Source organism: Ostrinia furnacalis, unplaced genomic scaffold, assembly GCF_004193835.3.
Source record: "Ostrinia furnacalis isolate ACB-3 unplaced genomic scaffold, ASM419383v2 OfSCF3323, whole genome shotgun sequence".
NCBI classification, from domain to species: Eukaryota; Metazoa; Arthropoda; class Insecta; order Lepidoptera; family Crambidae; genus Ostrinia; species Ostrinia furnacalis.
The window spans coordinates 227,211-249,292 of record NW_021133562.1 but is presented as its reverse complement, the minus strand read 5'-3'; the positions used below and the strand labels follow the sequence as shown (position 1 = coordinate 249,292).

The 22,082-nt window shown below is 38.4% G+C and overlaps 3 protein-coding genes across 3 annotated transcripts; all 3 read right to left on the bottom strand.

The window, feature by feature from the left end:
- On the bottom strand, positions 1-5,055 carry LOC114357722 (cuticle protein 16.5-like). Its single transcript, XM_028311470.1, has 2 exons — positions 4,632-5,055; positions 1-456 (listed from the first exon to the last, which is right to left on the bottom strand). The coding sequence occupies exons 1-2, from the start codon at positions 5,030-5,032 to the stop codon at positions 60-62; spliced, it is 798 nt and encodes a 265-aa protein (XP_028167271.1). The 5' UTR covers positions 5,033-5,055; the 3' UTR covers positions 1-59.
- Positions 5,056-7,847: 2,792 nt separating this feature from the next.
- LOC114357716 (cuticle protein 16.5-like) lies at positions 7,848-8,513 on the bottom strand. The gene has a single exon (XM_028311465.1). It carries the CDS (start codon positions 8,493-8,495, stop codon positions 7,923-7,925), a length of 573 nt encoding a protein of 190 aa, XP_028167266.1. The 5' UTR covers positions 8,496-8,513; the 3' UTR covers positions 7,848-7,922.
- A 2,711-nt stretch (positions 8,514-11,224) lies between these two features.
- Positions 11,225-14,837, bottom strand: LOC114357721 (uncharacterized). Its single transcript, XM_028311469.1, has 2 exons — positions 14,728-14,837; positions 11,225-11,746 (listed from the first exon to the last, which is right to left on the bottom strand). Exons 1-2 carry the CDS (start codon positions 14,737-14,739, stop codon positions 11,492-11,494), a joined length of 267 nt encoding a protein of 88 aa, XP_028167270.1. The 5' UTR covers positions 14,740-14,837; the 3' UTR covers positions 11,225-11,491.
- Between the last annotated feature and the right edge of the window lie 7,245 nt (positions 14,838-22,082).

The window sequence follows — 22,082 nt, the reverse complement described above, 5'->3', positions numbered from 1 at the left end:
TTTTTGTAAACCTTAGTTTAATTGCATTTCATATTTACATCAGGTCTCTTTAGTACAGCTTAGTAGTGGATGAGGGGGGCACCGTAGGCGAGGGGAGCGCCGTAGGCGGTGGCGATGGGGGCGCCGTAGGCGGTGGCGATGGGGGCAGAGTAGGCGATGGCTCCGGGAGCGACCAGGGAGCTGTGAGCGACGCGGGCCACGGGAGCGACGGCGGCGATCAGAGGAGCGGAGCGCTTCTTCAGAAGGTGGACTCCACCGTCCAAGGCCTTGGCAGTGAGGTGAGCAGCGCGGTCCAGGTTGACGTCCAAGGTGTCCAGGGGCCTGCCGTCAGCGGCCAGGATGTTGGCGGGCTGTCCGGGGGCCAGGGAGAGGGGTCCGCGGTAGTTGCTGGGCGCGATGACGGGCGCACTGTAGGCGATGGCGCCGTAGGCAGCGTAGGGGGAGTAAGCAGAGATAATGCCAGCAGACGCGGCGGCCATCAGGCAGGACAACACCACCAGCTTCATCATTTTGTAAGTGGTCTGTGTTGCTTTCTGTACTCAGAAGAACTGATGCTATTGCGATGTTGCAATCGGTTTATATACTAGCATCATTTAGTTGCATTGGGCGTCGCCGGAAGAAATAATTGGCCCTGAAAGGACTACTTTTGCCCGAGATGTTATTGTCTCTTATTTACTCGACCGCTTTTTTATGCGTGAACCACTCCGTTAAGTGCACCCGTGCCAGTTTTAAGGTAGCTAAGTAGTTTCTAATAGAAAATGGCCTTAATTAACTTTTGGTCAATTGGTCAAACAAATCCCGGACCCCAAACCGTATGCAAAGCACCGAGCACAATAATTTCTAAGAGGATGAACTTTGTTATGAAGTCTGCAAAAACCTGTTTTGTTAAGCTTTTTTCCTTCCTTGCAATCCTAAACAATTAGTTATCGTCAAGCGATGCAAGGTAGCGCGGCATCTCGCAGATCACAATTGCAGTAAGTTTCAAAAATGAAATAATGCGTAGATCTTTTTCTCTAGACGTTATATTACCTACATTTTTTCTAGATGTTATCTCTGGATAAGTAGATTTATTTATGTACTTTCTTTGAACTTCAGGATAAATAAGGTAATCAGACAACCTGTTTGCGAATGGCGCATTACTGTGTATACAATTAGGATGTTTACTTCACGTTATCCCATGTAGGAATATAAGTACACGTTATTTTTAGTACTAACTGCGTACATGATTGTGATTACGATACTATAGTAAGGCATTACCCCACAAAAGGTTTCCAATACAAAAATATTCTTAATATTATTACTATTTGTGTACCTGAAACTGTGCAAATAAGTAGTGTATTTGTATCCCTCATTGTATTTATTTATATCATAAACAGAATGGCAATTTTATTCAAAGAACCTGTTTACTATTATAGAAATAATTTTTGAGGCAAACACTTTTTATTTGCTAAATAAAACTTTTGGGAGTAATGTCGATAGTAGGTATGTATAGTTACATTTTGGATGAAATATTGCATTTATTAATACGACTCAATAAGATACCACGGCCAGTCAACTCGTGTTTTACCCTTATCATTCAGATATCCACCGCCTTTAGAACTTTATTTTGTAACTGGAGTCTCCATGTGGGACCAGCTACTAAATTAAAAATTTAAGTTTTTAATCAACCTGGTTGATTGAAAAAGTTACGGCTTTGTATTTCAGAAGGCATGTTAGGCATTAAGATACTAGGGTCTGATGATAGAGCCTTGCTAATAGTACAATAGTTTTGGTGTCAGCTTTCTGACACCTGGGTAATGATTTCAGATGTTAGCCTATCTACAATAGAAGAAGACAGTTGTGACCTTATACGATATTTATGTATAACCTAATGAATACTTTAAAGAGAATAGGGTTTTAGGGTATTCAGGATAAAAGTGAAGGAAACGTAATGTATTGTGGTAACTCTCTTTATACTCTATAGGCAGATTGGTACATTATAAAATAGTCTAGTTTCATATTTACAATTTAGCCATGGAGGCCCCAGACACCAGCGTGTCCGAGGACGCCGGCATGGCCGAGACCCACGGCGGGGCCCACGGGGCCCACGCCCCAGGGCGCGACGGCGCCGTGCAAGCCGAGGCCGGCGGGGGCCACCAGGCGGGCGGCGGGGATGTCGATGCGGGCGGTGTGCGACCAGGCCGCGGCGGGGGCCAGCAGCGGCGCCGAGCGCTTGCCCAGGATGTGCGCGCCGTGGCCCAACGTGGCGTCAACGGCCCTCGCGNATAACCGGTTATTATGAATAATTACCGACAGTCGCGGTAAAAGTGATAAATTAATCACATTTAACAGTGAATATTTAATAATTCAACCTTAGTACTAACAAATTTCATAAAAGAGAACAACATCTTGTGTACCTACGTGCTCGTGTACAGCCAAACTTTTGAACGTTTTGATATCATATATTAATATAATTTGGCATAATGAGTTTAGAATGTTTCTTGCATAATATTACTTTTCCATGATGCCTGTAACATAATGTTTTGATTTAAAGTGAAAAATAGGTTAAGGTGCCGCCTATTTAGTTTTATACACACATAAATGACCTCATATTAATCACATTTACCAAATCATGCGGTAATTATTCATAATAACCGGCGATTATTCATAATTTTCACATTTATCACTTTGACCGTAACATATATACGTTTTTTTTACTATGTCCCGCTTCTGACGGAAGAATCCCGCTATTTTCACTCAAAAAGTACCAAAGTCCCGACTTGGCGAAAAAAAAAACTGGCAACGCTGCGCACAACCCAAACCACTGGACGGATCAGGCTGAATTTGGCATGCTGGTAGATGTTATGTAGGTGTCGCAGTCGGATTGTATAATCCGCCGTTTTACATTACCACTAGGCATTTTACATTACAGCTCTGTTTTGTAATACGGCGGTTCAACGTTTAGGCGGATTGTCATTGCGATACGTTCTTCAATACGGCGGCCCACGTTTAGCCGCATCGTACTACTACTTAGATTGTAGGTTGACCATACTTACAAAATAAAACAATCTTTAATGAAAATAAATTTTAAAAGACAGATTTTAAGAATTATTATCTTCGTTACTGTATACCTAATAATATATTTGGCTTCAGTATTTTTTTTTACTTATTTATAAATCACAAGGGATAGCCATCTAAAAAAAAGTAACTCATAACAATTAAACTTTTCTAAACATTTTAAGAATTAATTAGATATTTGGCTTTAGTCTTTTTTAGACATTAAAAATGATCACAGGGGACAGGTAACTCAAAACAATAAAGTCTTAGTCAATTTTTCTGGGTTATTTTTCTTTAAGATAAAATTATCTTCACCGGCCAAGGCCATGATTTCATATTTTTACATTAATAATATTGTGTAGGATTCCGCCGAACACCAGAATACATAGCCACTTTGTCCGGCAGCGCCACGGTATTGAAAATAGGAACTAAAAACTGTCAAAGCGGCGGGTAATGACACGCTGTTTTACATTACGGCTAGCCGTATTGAAGAACGTTTAGCGCCGAATACATTCCGGCGGATTTTCATTCAGCTGTATTCAATCCGGCTAAACGTTAAGCCGCCGTATTACAAAACAGAGCTGTAATGCAAAATGCCTAGCTGTAATGTAAAACGACGGATTATACAATCTGACTGCGACATAGGCATCCGCTAAGAAAGGATTTTACGAAACTCCACCCCTAAAGGGGTTAAATGGGATCCACGCGTACGAAGTAGCAGGCGGCCGCTAGTAAGTAGGTAAGTCCCAGTTATTACATTTTGAGCGTCTTTGCGGTCAGCTTTCATGAGATCTTAAGGGCCATATTACAAAAACTATGTATAACTCGACTCTATTCTAGCATACTCGTAGATTACCTACTACGTCTGAACATTGAAATTTAACCAATCAAAGGTCTGATTTATTAACTTTAAATTGACATAAGGGCTTTTTATTACCACTGTTATAATGGCCGATAACACTTTTCTGAGTCTTTTCTTTTTTGTCTGGCTTTAATAAACACTTTTCTGTCTGGCTTTAATCAATGGGAGGAAGCAACATACTTTTAAAGAACTTAGGTGAGCAATAATATATTTTTTTTAAATTCAACCCCTAAATGGGTAAAACGGGGCCTCAACTTATAAATGGCAAACAAATGTATTTCCGTAACAGATGGCATTTTACGAGAGAGAAGCCAGGGGTAAAATGTAGTTTTTGCAGCATCATCATCATCATCATTTCAGCCATAGGACGTCCACTGCTGAACATAGGCCTCCACCAATGCTTTCCATGTTGATCGATTGGTAGCAGCCTGCGTTCAGCGCTTCCCTGCTTTGTTTTGGCTTTTAAAGAAAGATTATATTATCTAAACAGATAAAATTACATCGTCAGTATTTACCTACTTAATTATCTCTTGAAAACTCTAACTCAAATCAAAGCCTATTATGTAAAACATTTATTTATTTATAAACATTTTTTATAGATTAAGTACATAGGTACTCGTACATAGGGTAAACCGTATAGCTATTGCCCACTTAAGGATTTCAAATACATTGAGATGAAATATTGGCCACCAGGCGGGCGGCGGGGATGTCGATGCGGGCGGTGTGCGACCAGGCCGCGGCGGGGGCCAGCAGCGGCGCCGAGCGCTTGCCCAGGATGTGCGCGCCGTGGCCCAACGTGGCGTCAACGGCCCTCGCGGTGAGGTGCGCGGCGCGGTCCAGGTTCACGCTCAGGGTGTCCAGGGGCCTGCCGTCGGCGGCCAGGATGCTGGCGGGCTGGCCGGGGGCGAGCGAGACGGGGCCGCGGTAGTTGTAGGCGGCGCCGTGCAGGGGCGCGCCGAGGGCCACTGCGGGGCCCGCGACCGCAACGGGAGCCGCGTGGCCGATCAGCGGGGCGCCGAGCCCGGCCAGGGGACCGCCCCAGCCGAGTCCTCCCAGGCCCCAGCCCAGACCCAGGGCGCTGGGCGCGGCGGCCGCCATGGCCAGGACAGAGGACAACACCACCAGCTTGAACATTGTGGTCTGTGTTGTTTACGAAGTGTAACTGATGCATTTACCCCTTTGGCTTCAGCTTTTATACCGGTCCCATTAGTAGGCGTATTCCTAGATACCTTTGTGACGTAGGTAAATATGCAACTCAGGGCGTTGGCTAGAGGTCGTTAGCGTAAAGTAAAGCTACTAGGTAAAGTCGCATGGCGGGCCCTGAACTTCGGTCAGCCAGCATAAACAACTCTTACCTATCTTAGAATGTAGTCTAAGGCTTAGTCGTACCACCTAACTTTAAATATAACTATAACGTTATCCGGTGCTTTTTGTATGGAGTTTGACAGATTTTTGACGTTTGATAAAGTTATAGAAAGATAGTACAACCCTGCCGTAGAATTTAATCCCCAAAAAACATTTTTTCAGTGATCAGTACTTTTTACATACAATGAACGATTTTGATTTTAAAATGAAATAACGAACATACGAGTAACAATAATAATAAGTCCTAGTTATTACATTTTGAGCGTCTTTGCGGTCAGCTTTCATGAGATCTTAAGGGCCATATTACAAAACGATGTAGGTATATCTCGACTCATATTCTACTACTACGTCTGAACATTGCAATTTAACTAATCAAAGGCCTGATTTATTAACTTTAAATTGACTTAAGGGCTTCTTATTACCACTGTTATAATGGCCGATAACACTTTTCTGACTCTTTTTATTTTACACACAGTATGATGTAACTAACTATACGTATAATAGCGTACATAGCTTTAATAAATGGGAGGAAGCAACATACCTTTAAAGAACTTAGGTGAGGACTAATATTTTTTTTTAAATTCAATGGGTAAAACGGGGACGCAACTTATAAATGGCACAATAATGTATTTCCGTAACAGATGGTATTTTACGAGAGAGAAGCCAGGGGTAAAATGTAGTTTTTGCAGCATCATCATCATCATCATCATCATCATTTCAGCCATAGGACGTCCACTGCTGAACATAGGCCTCTCCCAATGCTTTCCATGTTGATCGATTGGTAGCGGCTTCCCTGCTTTGTTTTGGCTTTTAAAGAAAGATTATAATTATCTTAAAATTACATCGTCAGTATTTACCTACTTAATTATCTCTTGAAAACTCTAACTCAAATCAAAGCCTATTATGTAAAACATTAATTTATTTATAAACATTTTTTATAGATTAAGTACATAGGTACTCGTACATATTTAAAAATAGGTAAGAATACATATCAGTAGGGATCTTAATATAACTTATAAATAAATTTATTTATGTTTCGGATTTTATCTAATTAATCGTAGTTTATCGTTCTTTTCTAGGAGTATTTTTGCATTTAAGTATGTAACTATAATGCTTCACACCTCAAACTAATTTCAAACCAAATTAATGACTGCCTTAGGTAGGCAATAAGTGTAGACTGTAGGTAGGTAATGTTGAGACGCTTAAAAAGTACTTTTTAAAACTAACTGAGTCCAGAATAAGTCAAATTCATGAATGTTAATGTGTTTTAATGATATTAAGTACACGACGTGTACTTTTCTCTCTCATATTGTTCACCAGTTTGACTAACTTGAATTAGGCTGGGTTGCACCACTTGCACCATATTACTTTAACTTGACAAACTCCATACCAAAAATACCGGTTATCGTTATAGTTACGGTCAAACTTAGGTGGTGCAACTCAACCTTAATGTCCTATGTCCCCTAGATGGGGCAGAGGGCGTCTACAACAGTCCTCCATCGCGTTCGGTCTTGAGCTTCGCGTTGGATGTCGCTCTAAGTCATGCTAATTTTCTTCGCCTCGTTTGCTACAGTGCGCCGCCAAGTTTGTTTGGGGCGACTACGTTGGTTATTGTTAATATGAAAAGCAGCGCAGCATCCAGCAGCATAGTAATTATTACATACTTTGCGATATACAGCTTATTAGAATTTTCTTTTTATTTGTACGACCTCAAGATGATAGCTGACAGTGGCCGGATGAAAAAAGCGATTGGCGTTCCTTATGAGAGACCTAGGTAGGAGGGAGTGTGGAAGGCAGAGAAGTGCCGTTGGCTGAAATAATGATGATGTATATTCTTCTCCCGTCGTTCTGTTCTGTTTTTAGGGTTCAGTAGTCCTGACAAGGAACCCTTATAGTTTCGATATGTCTGTCTGTCTGTCTGTCTACACTCACTGTCACTGTCAACTACGGATCCCTATGCTGCGCGAGGCACTTGACAAATTTTTTATGTAAAATGATAGGTGGCAGACGAACAGATCACCTGTGATGGTAAGCAGTTGCCACCGCTGTACACATGTTTCAGCCAAATGACGTCCACTGCTGGACAAAGGCCTCCCCCAAGGATTTTCATCGTTTTTTTTTTTATTTTTATGCATAACAAGGCAGGTATTTGACCACAATCGCACCTGATGTTAAGTGGGATGCAGTCTAGGATGGTACATATCTGCCCTGTAAGTGAATCGTTACCGTTGGATGCAATCAGTGAATTTGATATGTAACTTATTGTGTTGTGACGCAAGACGAAAATTTTTACGAATACCTACTTATATTGTATTCTGACTCTAATTTCTTCATTCTCATTCTTACTTGTGTCTAAGCAGCTAACTATCGTGTCTTCTTATCATTATGTTGTTGCATATTCTGAGGTATTAAGTATTCACGGATATGGTTTTGGACTCTCTAGGCCTGGTGGACCATGGTTCGATAGGACAGATCTAACAACATGGATCACCATGCTATGTAGAATTATCATACAGTAAGAATAATTCTACGAGTTTTAAATAGAATAGGGTATTGCATTCAGGGTAGAATTAAAACATATAAGTGTCGTGGTAACTCTCTTTATAAACTATAGGTAGATAGATACATTATACAATAGGCTAGGTTTCATATTTACAATTTAGCCATGGAGGCCCCAGACACCAGCGTGTCCGAGGACGCCGGCATGGCCGAGACCCACGGCGGGGCCCACGGGGCCCACGCCCCAGGGCGCGACGGCGCCGTGCAAGCCGAGGCCGGCGGGGGCCACCAGGCGGGCGGCGGGGATGTCGATGCGGGCGGTGTGCGACCAGGCCGCGGCGGGGGCCAGCAGCGGCGCCGAGCGCTTGCCCAGGATGTGCGCGCCGTGGCCCAACGTGGCGTCAACGGCCCTCGCGGTGAGGTGCGCGGCGCGGTCCAGGTTCACGCTCAGGGTGTCCAGGGGCCTGCCGTCGGCAGCCAGGATGCTGGCGGGCTGGCCGGGGGCGAGCGAGACGGGGCCGCGGTAGTTGTAGGCGGCGCCGTGCAGGGGCGCGCCGAGGGCCACTGCGGGGCCCGCGACCGCCACGGGGGCCGCGTGGCCGATTAGCGGGGCGCCGAGGCCGGCCAGGGGACCGCCCCAGCCGAGTCCTCCCAGGCCCCAGCCCAGACCCAGGGCGCTGGGCGCGGCGGCCGCCATGGCCAGGACAGAGGACAACACCACCAGCTTAAACATTGTGGTCTGTGTTGTTTACGAAATGTAACTGATGCATTTACCCCTTTGGCTTCAGCTTTTATACCGGTCCGATTAGTAGGCGTATTCCTAGATACCTTTGTGACGTAGGTAAATATGCAATTCAGGGCGTTGGCTAGAGGTCGTTAGCGTAAAGAAAAGCTACTAGGTAAAGGCGCATGGCGGGCCCTGAACTTCGGTCAGCCAGCATAAACAACTCTTACCTATCTTAGAATGTAGTCTTAGGCTGAGTTGTACCACCTAACTTTAACTAAAACTATAACGATAACAGGTGCTTGTATGGAGTTTGACAGATTTTTGACGTTTGTTAAAGTTAAAGTAAGATTGCACCATCTTGAAATCACCCTGCCTTAGAATTTAATCCCCAAACAACATTTTGTCAGTGATCTGAACTTTTTCGGTGTTTACAATGAACCATTAATTGATTTCAAAATGTAATAACGAGCATACGAGTAATAATAATAATAATCTAAATATTATAACTCAAAGGTGACCGACTGACTGACTGACATAGTGATCTATCAACGCACAACCAGCGTTGCCAGACGTCCCGATTTTGGCGGGACGTCCCGATTTTTAAATCAAATTTAAATGTCCCGCGCGGGACAGTCTCGGTCCCGCTTTTCGGAGAGAGACACTCACTTCACCAGACTATTGTTTGAAACGCCATATTATTCTAAAAAATAACACTTTTTTAATTTTTTTCTTTTTTTATTCTAAAGACGAATTTAACGATAGAGTAAATCTGATTTAAAATATTATTTTTTTGTTAAAATACATTTTATATGGCTACTTTTGCTATCTATTGTCACGTAAACGTAATTTTAAGTCAGATAAAAAGATAAATATTTGAAAACCTTTGATTATAATTTGAAAATTATTAATTATAACCGGTTATTATGAATAATTACCGACAGTCGCGGTAAAAGTGATAAATTAATCACATTTAACAGTGAATATTTAATAATTCAACCTTAGTACTAACAAATTTCATAAAAGAGAACAACATCTTGTGTACCTACGTGCTCGTGTACAGCCAAACTTTTGAACGTNACCGGTCCGATTAGTAGGCGTATTCCTAGATACCTTTGTGACGTTGGTAAAATATGCAATTCAGGGCGTTGGCTATAGGTCGTTCGCGTAAAGAAAAGCACCTAGGTAAGGGCGCGTGGCGGGCTCTGAGTTTCGGTCAGCGTAAACCACTTCTAATCTATCTTGGACTCTAAACTCTTCAGCTTGATATCAGAATGCATTTTCTCGGCAATCGACACTATTTCCGTGTTTACCTTGAACATTTTGATAAAGGGCCATTCACTTTATGTTATGCAATAACTAAATAGCCAATTAATATAAATACTTCAATAATTATGTTCATCCTTTTTCCAAGCATCGAACTCACGATTACGTAGTATGTAGGATACGATACGTGCAAGCCCATACGCACACATGCTTATTTAATTAATTTAGGATTCCAAAAAATCTGACATGAAATTCAAGCCTTTATTGCATAATAAAATAATAATTAAGCTTTCTATTCTATTATTAGATTTATGTATTCGACATTGGTTATGAGAATGATGCAATAATTGACAAGTGTTTCTCGTGGTGTGTTTACCCTACATTCAAAGGGAACAATAACTAAACATTATAATAGTATACTGGAACTATTTCGAATGTAAAGGATAGAGTCGTTAACCTTTAAGAGTCAACGACCGCCTAAACATAACATTTGAGAAAAATGTTTCTGGCATCAAGAAAATTAAAGATAAAATGTTTGTAGTATTTCCTATCACGTTTGGTATATTTGCTTTTGTCATTTTCCTACTATTTGCTCTTTATAGATCATTTATAAATATAACTGGTATACGAATAGGAAGCTCTGAATCACTAGAACTGATGAAAATTAATCAATAACTGAAACTCATATGCCTATTTGTTATCTACGAGTAGGTTGAGCTTTTTAACTTATCCATAACTTTATTATAATCAACTACTTAAGGTAGATTCAACCAAACAAGAATAAATGAATATTAATCTTAGAATAATAATACGAGTATTTCCCATACTGAAACTCAATGTGCCAGTTATACCAGGAGTTATTCTCGGATAAAAGTTTGGTCGAATCGGGCCTAATAGCATATCACCCGCATGGCTCTCTCTCTCTGAAAATTTTGATTGTGCACTCCGCAATCAAAGGAACTTGCCAAAAGCATACATTTCTACATTCTCTCCCCACATAACAAGAGATAAGTTTACCTTACAAACATGAATCTCCTATATACCACTTTAACGCCCGTATTCATAAACGATGCTTGTTTAAGTGAAGCAGCGGGTTAGTAGTAGTTTCGCAAGATTTTCCTTCGCACGAATGAAATTACTAGTTCTCAAAGGGGTCGATTCGCACCCGTTTTTAATACTTTTGATAAATCCGGGCGAAACGCCTACTAAAATTATTATTGAAAGGGGACGTTTCGCACATGCGAAGGAAAATCGTGCGAAACTACTACTAACCCGAAGCAGCAAATCGAACGCACAGCGTTGAATAGAGCTCTGTGATTGGTTCGTGTGTCATCCTGTGCGTCCACGCGTACTGTGAGACCTTATGGAGTCTCGAATGTCGATGTTAGTTTGACTTATTTCGTGAATTCATAGCTTTGGGGAGAAGGAGAATTATAATGTCAAATAAAATATTCTTGCTTTTTTAAAATTAATATTATTATTGTACGCTTTGGAGCTCACGGGTCAAACTTGGCCCGGTCCTTTATTATTATCCTTATAATATCACATATACATTTGCCGATTTAGAGAAATAAGTATATTAAAATTTGGAGAATTTAAAAACTTTAAAGCACAAACCATTTCAAAAACCAAAAATTAAGGATCACATTGTCAGTTTGTTACAGAATTTACTCGAAAACTTGGAAACTACATAAAGGTAAAGAATTTCTATCGTTATTAACTTATTCATAAATGCTATCTTAGACTAATACTGTGTGTACAGGGGCGGAGTAGGCGACCGGTACTGAGTGGACAAGAGGTACTGAGTGAACTACAGGAGCTGAGTGGACTACAGGCACTACAGGGGAGCCGTGGACTACAGAGCTGGAGTATGCAGAGTAGCTCGACACAGCAGGCTGGACTACAGACGACACTACAGCAGGGGCGGAGTAAGCTAGCACGTGCGAAGGTGCAGGCGCAGCGGCGGCGCAAGCCAAGATGGCGAAAAGGATGATCTGGAAATAAACAAAAGAAAAATTAAGAAGGTCAAAGTCAAAGTCAAGTCCTTTATTTGCTTAGACTATTAAATAGTAAAATAATAAAAGAATAAAAATAAAAGTCTAATAAAAAACTAGTGATGGGCCGACTATGGTCTTTGCCGACTAACCGACTAGCCGACTAATCGGTTTTCAAATTGCCGATTAGTCGGCCGACTAATCGGCAATGCCGATCATTCTAATATCTACTTGTCCGAAGAATAAATTATCTAGATTTTCTCAAAGAAATATGAATATCTAGATTTCTAAAGAGATAAATATAAATTTTTGAGAAATTAGATTTCTTTAATAATAAGATAAAATAAAAAGCAACATTACAATCACCTAACAGTAACTGTACCTAAGGTAGATTTCATAATTTTCGGCGGCGGAGGGGTCAGAGGAGGTGACAATATGATCGCCTCCTGCTGGGCTAGGATGCGCGCCGTGATATTATTCTTACTTATCGACGACAAAATGTATGGTCAAAATTGCGCTTATCGCGGCACGCATCCTAGGCTCACTGATTCCTCTCCACCCTCCACGGTGATGGTCAGCAAGCTGGGGGCGTGGGGGGCCGCCTGCATAGCACGGACTTACCACCACGGTCGGATAGGCAGGGCCCGCCATACAGGTGGGCAATTGCCGGTACTGACTGTGATAGTTGATGGCTTTGTCCGGATTTCCATAGTTCTTCACACTAAGGCGATCGCGATCTCAGGGGTTATTTATGTGGGTATTCCTCATCCTTCCGATGAGAGGAGCCCCACATAATGTACCACTTAACCGCAGGATAGGTATGCAATTCCATGCATTTTTTCCCCGAAAAAAGTGAAAAAAAAAATTTTGGACAAATGAAATTACATAAATTTTACACATTTTTGATGATTTCCTGGTAATTTTAACTAATATTAACTTTGTATGAATTTAGACTGATTGCCAAAATTATAAATCAGGTGAAACCACTTTTTACTGATTTTTTGCAGTCAAAAGTGGTTTAGATAAACGCCCTTGGTCTACATCATAATCATCTTGGTGATTATGAGTTTATTTCATTCACATAATTAATTTTGTAATGCGCCGATTATAATCGGCATATTTTGCCGAATAGTCGTCACTAGTCGGCCGACTACAAATGATGCCGAATAGTCGGCTTTCCCGACTAGTCGGCGACTAGTCGGCCCATCTCTATAAAAAACCTTAAAGTTTTGCTCATATGGAACTTTTACATTCTCATAAACTTTTAGGGCTATATTTCACCGGGACACCATGGCGGCGCAACAGTCGCCGGCTACCAACAAAATGTATGCAGCTTTGTGCAACCAAACGGACACCAGATGAGTAACTCTCTATAGAGCTGCATACATTTTGTTGGTAGCCGGCGACTGGTCGCGCCGCCATGGTGTCCCGGTGAAATATAGCCCTTAGCCCAGTGCTTCGAGACCAACATTTGGCAAGTTCTGAGAAGAAGCGCCGCAACAAATTCAACTCAAATAAGGTGTTAGACGAAGGCACGAAACAAAATGGCAAAAAAATCAAACTTCTATGCGGATTATTATTTATCTGATAGAGAGCTAGTAGACACAAACAAGAACAATGAGAGCTACAGAGCTGAGGCACAGGATAGTTGAAGATCAAGTAATGTGTCCATTCAGCAGTATAAAATGTAACAGTATAATAGTGTCTGTTATTTTGTTACACAATTCTGGTAATAATTATCGGGGACATTCTTGCTCGGCACTATGAAATCGATCTATTTGCAGATAGTTTAGGACATCTCTTAAATCAATTTTGAATTAAATTATATGACTTTTATACGTATTGACAATTTGACATTATTATTGTTTCTATTTTGACTTTATTTGACTGATTATTAATTTACTACTTTATTATGACATTATTTTCATAATTTACTTGTAATTTAATAATAATAATAAATAATAAAAAATATATTGTTTTATTTAATTGACTTAATTATTATTATATGATGATAACCTACGTACAATTAGTCTTATAAGTGCTTTGGAATATATTCTGTTAGCTTGTAAGATGATTGAATAATAATAAATAAATAAATAAATAATATGCTTATGAAGTTTTAAAGACTCATAATAATAGTCGATATAATGCGTATTACGAGTATTGTTCAAATTAACGAAACAAATTTTAAACTGTCTAACATTTTTGCTGAATCGTCTAAATATCAGGAACAAGTACCTAAGTTAAATCAAAACTAAGAGGGTGCGTAATTTTAAGTGTTCCCTTAGGATTTAACCCTTCCGTGCCCGGCGAAACATCTGGCTACGCTTAACAATGTGCCAACCGTTATTATAAAAGCGATGTAATAAAGCTAATGGATAAGAACTGGACGGGTCGGTCGACGAACCCGAAATTGTTTCAGGTAAAGGAATCCCAAATTCCTAAATTAGGTCGCAATATTTTTTGCGTCTAGGTTCTAGTTAGTAATTTATAAAAGATTCAGGGCAATGAAGGAATTTGAAATGAGTTATAACGCCGGTGGCAATGAACTGGAGGTGAAAGAGGTACGCTAAGGTATCTCTTAATTTTTCCAAAATATAAACAGAGTGGGAAATAATAATACTTAAGTTGTTAAATTTAAGGTCGGAGATTTCTTTCGAACAATTGATTTGATTTAAGTATCTGCGACATTGCTTACAATGTCTCAGATACTACTAATTTTCACAGAACATAAAACTGATAAATTAAAAAAATACAAATTAAAAACAGTACCATTCTGGCGGTCTTATCGTTAGGAAGCGATCTCTTCTAGACAATTTAGTAGAGGATGTATAGTAATTAGTAAAGGAAAGTAGAGAAACATGGGTCAAAAGATATTTTTTATATGAGTTACATATTATTATGTATTCACGGCTTGACGTTTCGGCTGCTATGCTGCAACCGATACGCCGAAATCTTATAAAGTAAAGTAAGTGACGTACCGATTTGTACATGTTGAATAGATTTCGATCTCGTCTAACAAGCAAACAAGCTGCCACTACGAGGTCTCCTCTTGACTGATGACCAGCTCCCGCCTCAAGAACTTATATATGACTCGTCACGATTTCAAAACAGGCCAAACTAGCCCTCTTTTGTCTTGCCACAGCATCTGCTCGTGACGATACAATATAATACACCTTAATGTCGAGTAGTAAAGGTCATATCCGAAATTTTGCATACTACTAAAAAGAATAACACGCACGCATAACAGGTTGGGTACTCTTCGAGATGATAGAGCGATGATTTCAATATATATATTTTTTTATATCTTTAATTCGGGTCATCTTGTATTTCGATAATTCATTCTGAAAACACTTCCTCTTCCGTTACTAAAAATAATATACCTTTTATTAATTAAATTATATTAATCATTTACAACGCTGTATCACCAACCAAAACAAAAAGCGTTGTACTCATATGATCATAATAATAACGTTTAGTAGGAACGCGATATTTACACTCACCTACTAGTCTTTAAATCTCGATTTAACCGTATAATTTTTAGTCAGATCAAAAATTGACAAGGTCTAATTAACAGTCCTAACTTATTTTGTGTTCTCTATTAATTTATGAAGTTCCAATTAATTGACAAGTTTTCTAATTAGCACGGGATTAACGTACGACAACGAACTCTACCCAACTTAAATATTTAATGGTTTTCGATAAATGTCTTGAAAATGAACAGGGACTTGAAAATAAACAGGGACTTGAAAATAAACAGACTTTTAATTTGTAATATTTACACTTTTTAGATGTCCTATTTTCACGCTAGCGATCCACCCCAGCTTCATTCGCGTTAACATTTATTGTTTCTGTTACAGCACTGGCCTATTTTTTGTCCTAAAACAGTGGTAAGGATAAAGTAATACTGCTACGTGTAAAAGCGCTTTTTAGGAACGCATTTGCTGAAAACAAATTACATTTATGCCTTTATTTCACCTACCGATAAATAAATAAATGTAACAGCCTTTTAAACTAAGCAAAGCTTGTACTATGAGTACTAGACATACTTAAACACTTTTTTTTGTAATACATAATAAAATGAACGATACATTGTTATTTTTTAATGTAGGTATGATATAATATAGCTTTTAGGAAATATACAATTAAAATATTCGGAAACTAATATAGAACCTGATTTACTTCCTATTTTAAATGACGCATTTGAAAATCTATTTCGAAGATTTCCTGTTTTTTATAAAATTACAAAACATTGTTGATCAAGTTCTAGTTGTTTATTTTAACAGTTTGAATTTTAGTAATTATAGGAAGACCGATTTAGTGCCTGATATCAACCAATAATATAAAACAAAACAAAAATCAGCAACGAAATTAACAAATCAATACTGTATGTCAAAACAAAAACAATAAACGATACGTTAAATGTCCATGACGTGTTGTTACGGTATCCGTCACGCCTCTCTCTGATTTAAGCTCTCCGCAAGCGTAGACACTAAATACGCGTAAAGATGTACACAAATAAGTTCGTGTAATAGTGCTACTTTTGCAATGGAGGGAAGTCGAACCTTAATTTCGAACTCCTCCTAAGTATGTTCTTCTGATTAATTTCGTTGCGGGTACAATGACAGTTTAACTTTCCCCCGGGACAAACTTGACCTTAATTGGTTGGGTTTTTATGGCGGTCAAGCTGTAGATCCTGGCTACACAGGAGTTGCAGTGGTGGGAACGAGAGGTGGGAATAGTCCCGTAAAAGTTTAAAATTTAATGTAGAATTGTGATTTTTTATTTCATCATCATCGTCATTTCAGCCATAGGACGTCGACTGCTGAACATAGGCCTCTCCTAATGTTTCCACAATGGCCGGTTGGTGGCGGCCTACATCCAGGATTTTTTATTTCAATGTAATTAAAACCTTAAGGCAACAAAACATAAATAGTATGATTATGATTTAATCGCTCTTCGCTACGAGTCATAAATCAAATTCTACTCACTTAAAGAGATAACTTGAAACGGATAACTTGAAACTTTATCAGATTAAAAGGGATAACTTGAAACTTTATCAAATCGAGGATAACATTTTTTTTTTTAAACAAAATGTCGAAGACGAAGTAGGGGCCGGTGATTTATCTAGAATAGTTTTTCACGATAAACGATAATGTTAATAAAACAATAATAAATTTATAGGTCATTTAAAGACAAACCTGCGAAGCCGTTTGATAAACGAGAGGTCTTGCAAGTGAAATTAAAATCTAAGTATGTTACAAAATTAAGCCTGTATTATAAAATATCACACAGGCCAGAATAAATTCAGGTCTGTGATTAGTTCAACAAAAAACTTATATTGAGAATCTCCTCCTTTTTGCAGTCGGTTAAATATAATTGTTTCTTGTTTCACCGTTTACGCAGCACCTAACCGTTATGTCAGGTGACGTACTCACGCACGACATGTGAACTTGACTCGCAATTCGGGCGCATACCGGTCGTGAGTCTGACAACCGGTCGAACGTGTCGTGTCTGCGATGTATCTATTACCAGTATTTACATTATATTTACATAGTGAATTCTATTAGACAAATCGTTTTATTCACGATGATTCAGCCGAGCTAATTTAATTTAGTGTTAGTTAAAAGTTAGACTGGGTGGGTTGCACCATATACTTTACTTTTTTAAAAGTCTATCAAACTCCATACAAAAACTACGGTTATGGTTACAGTTACGGTTAAAGGTGGTACAACTCAACCTTAGTGTTATTAAAATATTATTACTGAGTATTATATTAAGGCCCAGTTTTTTTATTCATGGTTAAAATTGTTAAAGGACAATGACCAAAAATGTATGGAGTGTGGTCCAAATGTCCACCACTAACGAGACCTATGTAGTAAAATAGTCTACTAAATACTGATTCATTATAACCAAACCGCAATCAAAAATATGCTGTCAGTAAAAAGTTATGACTGAATGAGAAGTTTGTTTTTTACCTTTTCATCCGAAAAATGTTCTTGATATCATTCTATCCATTGCACATAATCTACGCATATTATGTCATGTCGCATGTGGGGCGGGCTTATAGATGAATTTTATTAAATATTATACTGGCTGTGCCTACGACTTTGTACGCGTGAAATCGTCTGAATAATATTTCCCATTTTTACAACATTTGTCTTTACTGCTCCGCCCCTATTGGTTGTAGGGTGATGTTATTTGTCCCAAAACCACCCTTGATGAATGGGCTATCCATAACAAAATAATTTTTCAAGTCGGACCAGTAGTTCCTGAGATTAGCGCGTAAACTACTACAATTTTTTAAAGTGTTATAACTTTTTACTGACAGCTTTTTTTTTTCGTCCCATACTGAAAGTTAATCTCTATTTAATGGACTATAAGCCAATATAGGTCTCATTAATGGATTAATGGTGGACATTTGGACCACTTTTGGTCATTGTCCTTTTCTACTAATGGTTAAATATTAACAAAAAACTGGGCCTTAAGCCCGGTTTTTTTATTCGTAGTTAAAATAACCAATAGTCAAATTTGGCAGATGTCAAATGTCAAGTGGTTGAATATCAGAAAAAAATATTTTTCGAACAATGGTTAGCTTGACTATTAGTACATTTTTTAACTATTAGTTAGCATTTTGTTAATATTTAACCATTAGTAGCAAAATTTAACAAATTGTTATTTTAAGTATGAATCAAAAAACTGGGCCTAAGTAGTACTAACTAAGTTCAATCATCACCATCGCATCTTAAGCAACAGTCATCTCCATGGGTCATCTGAAAGAGATCGCTTCCTAGTGATAAGCCTGTTGTTTAATTATATGCTGTTTCATTTTGATATTTCTTTCATTTGTCAGTTTTATGTGCAATAATGATAAATCTATCTATCTATCTTTAGGTGGTTGTTTTCGCTTAGTTAACAAAGAGAGTAGATTATAGCTACTCAAGTACTAATAACTCCAAAAATATGCTTTTATAAAGCCTTAATCCGGCTGTCATGCCACTTGAATGACATGCAGAGCTATTCTAAGCTCTGTCATGATAAATTACGGTTTATTTTTAACAACACCAATACGATCTTGCAACACAAAGTACCATGCAGTCTGGTTCCGATGCATCAAGATGAAGGTCATCGCCCCTTGATGATGGATGCATAGATTACACTGACTGTTCAATATGTGATATTAATACACTTACATCCTACGAGTATTTATAAATCTCAGTATTTTTGTCAGTTTCACTAGTACCTGTAAAGTTCCAATATATGATATTAATACACACATGTTATTTATAAATCACTGTTGTCTTGTCAGTTTCACTAAGTTCCCGAGTTCCAGGCAGTTGTCTGACATAAACAAATGAAGGTTGCTGACCGATTACTTCAACTGCCAGATACCTCTATCCGAGACTAAAATTGGGGGTTTATTTGACAACTTTCTAATAGGCTGTCAGGGAGTTAATCAGGAACCGGCTAAACTGGCTCACAATCAGTCATTATCCTGTGTACTTACCATGAGTTTACGTTTGGTGTGCTCGCTAGCGACTCCGTAAAAAAATGACATTAAATGCATGACATATTGTGCAGCGCCTCTAGCGGCTACTTTCAAGAAATAAAATCTCATAGATTTTTTTGACGTATTCGCTAGCGAGCACACCTAACGAGAACTCATGGTAAGCGCACTGGTAATTTTAAAGTTCAGATATAAAAGTTAATAATAATAACAGTATAAATGACACATTTCCTGTGCGACAATAATTATGTACCCAGTAAGTACAGACAGCGCATCAGACTATAAGTTTTTTGTTGCAAAATCGCCTCTATTACTAGGTGCATAAGAGGCCACCGTGATTAGCTTGACGTGCAATCGTCTATATGTATATCAGATAAGGGCACCTATGGGTTAACATTAATGTAAAACAACCACTTGTTTCTACTATCCTTGAAATGCTGGAGGTTGTCAATTACGTTCCTTTACATAGATAACTAAATGAGCAACAAGTGTCTTGTTGTAAAACAACTTATAATAACACAGTATACGCACACCGAAGTAAATAAATAATGCCGGTGTATATTATTAGGCGGAATTTAAATTAGTACATAAATCGACCATAAAAACCTGTGACTTTAGTAACGTGATTACGGAAATAATTTTATTACTTTTATATTATTATTATATAAGTTTTGCAAGTAATGCTTTGATACATTAATTTATTATTATGAATTTAAACATCGCAAGTATATTAAGTTCCAACTATTTGGTTTTGTGTGATCCTTCTTTACTTTTTCATTTTTTTTTTCAAATAAATGTTTGCCTACTTATAACTTTTTTACTTGATTCCTTTGGTTCTATAAAAGCATGTTTTGCAAAAACAATAAAGTTTATCTAGTTATGTAACATCTAAATCGTTAATCAAGTGTAACTTATCGTCCACTTATCTCTCAGATAATTTTAATAGAGTACTGCCGCGGGCAATAGCTAGTTATAAACTTAAATAAAATATTGAATTGAAATCGATGTAGGAGTATGGAACAACTTTCCGAGGTGAAACGAATTTATTGACCTCAGATGGCAAGAACAATCAGAAACGACTGATCAATACGGAGAGTTTTCAAGTTTTAATTGCTTACCTGAGTTTAGTGTTTCTGGGAATGTCTAACGTTAATTTGTTTGTACACATTTGGGTCTGATCATGTTACTAGCCTTTCTCAGAGGTTTGATTGCGGGTTCTAGAAGTTTTCATCGCTATGAATATCGTAGTAAACTGTAGTAAAAGTGACAGCATTAGAAGTAGAGACAGCCTCCTTTAAAAACGCATTATTTTTCCGGAATAAAAATTACCATAAAGCTCGCTTTTCGAGATTAGTGTAATCTCTGAAAAGATACTTAATCTGTCTTGGAGATTGTAGAACACAGACTAATATAAAGTCATTGTCATACGATCACTTTAAGCAATGCTACTTTTTAATAATCCATTTTCAGTATACTCGAAGTAGGTAGGTATGTCATTTTAAACCAGTGTTCATCCCGGACGTAACTTTTTTGTAATACCGCCTAAAGGTTAAAAGAGAAGATTCGATTATACTACTAGTATATTGAAAATGGATTATTAAAAAATTTCACTGCTTATTTCATCATCATCATCATCATCATTTCAGCCATAGGACGTCCACTGCTGAACATAGGCCTCCCCCAATGCTTTCCATGTTGATCGATTGGTGCTTATTTATGCTTATTTATGGGCCCTTAAGATTTACTAGATAGGATTGCAATTTTACATGAGAGATTTAGGTACAAGTCAGCCAATGAGGTTAATAAATGCAAACTTTGAATAATGAATGACGCTGCCCTCCGACACTGCGATCGGTAAGTATAGAGTCATCAAATTTCCAAACCCTGTTCATCAAATTGAAGAACATTACAACTTAACAATGCTTAATCTAATTTAATCTTAATTAATTAACTATATTGTTCAAATCAGTTTCCCTATAACAGTATTGGCTATCGGTTCGTTAGGTATGTTCATTATTAGACTTAATTGACTAGAGCAATCATAGCAGAGTAAAAAATGCGAAGGAATGTGCAAGGCCCTCCAAGGCCTCGGAGTCGGAACAGCGCCTGTCTTGCGTAATACATAAAATATAATGGGTAGCAGACAATAAACACAGAAACACGTAATCTGACCTATTTATTTCACGGGTTTATTAAGTACTAGATTTCCGCCCGCGGATTCGCCCGCGCGTGGAATTTTGTCCGTCACAGAAAAACTTTATCAAGCGCGTCTATGTTTCAAAAACCGGAATAAAAACTATCCTATGTCCTTTCCCGGGACTCAAACTATATCCCTGCCAAATTTCATCAAAATCGGTTCGGACAGAGTTACTTTCGCATTTATAATATTAGTATAGATATCCTTCACAATATTTTTTTTTGACATGCAATCCATACTTATAAAACGTTTGTCTACTTGTTTAAGCACATTTTTTTGTTTGTTTTCTACTCGCCTCGCAATAAATATGCCCCACATCAGGCTATCCTGACCCTTCTTTGTATCAAGGACAGTGCAAACCAAATCCTCCATTTGCCTCTGCTAAACTGAAGAAGGTCGTGCATAGGAGGCTGAAAGACTTGAAAATGATGATGATACTCGTCAGGAAAAGCTCTGCTTAGTTTAGTGTCAAGTTTTAAGTCATTAATTTATAGTGATTTAGTTACTGTCAATATCAACATTATTTTCATCCACTGGTAATTTTATTGAATGTTCATGACAAAATATCTTCCAAAATTCTTTGAAAGCTTTATTAGGAATATCTATAACAAACCCAAATCCAAAATTAATAA

Coding starts and splice junctions, on each gene's coding strand:
- LOC114357722 (XM_028311470.1), bottom strand. CDS start 5,032: ATGTTCAAGCTGGTGGTGTTGTCCTCTGTCCTGGCCATGGCGGCCGCC. Junction 457..4,631: donor CTGCTGGCCCCCGCCGCGGC/CTGGTCGCACAC, acceptor GTCTGCTGGCAT/TATCTCTGCTTACTCCCCCT.
- LOC114357716 (XM_028311465.1), bottom strand. CDS start 8,495: ATGTTTAAGCTGGTGGTGTTGTCCTCTGTCCTGGCCATGGCGGCCGCC.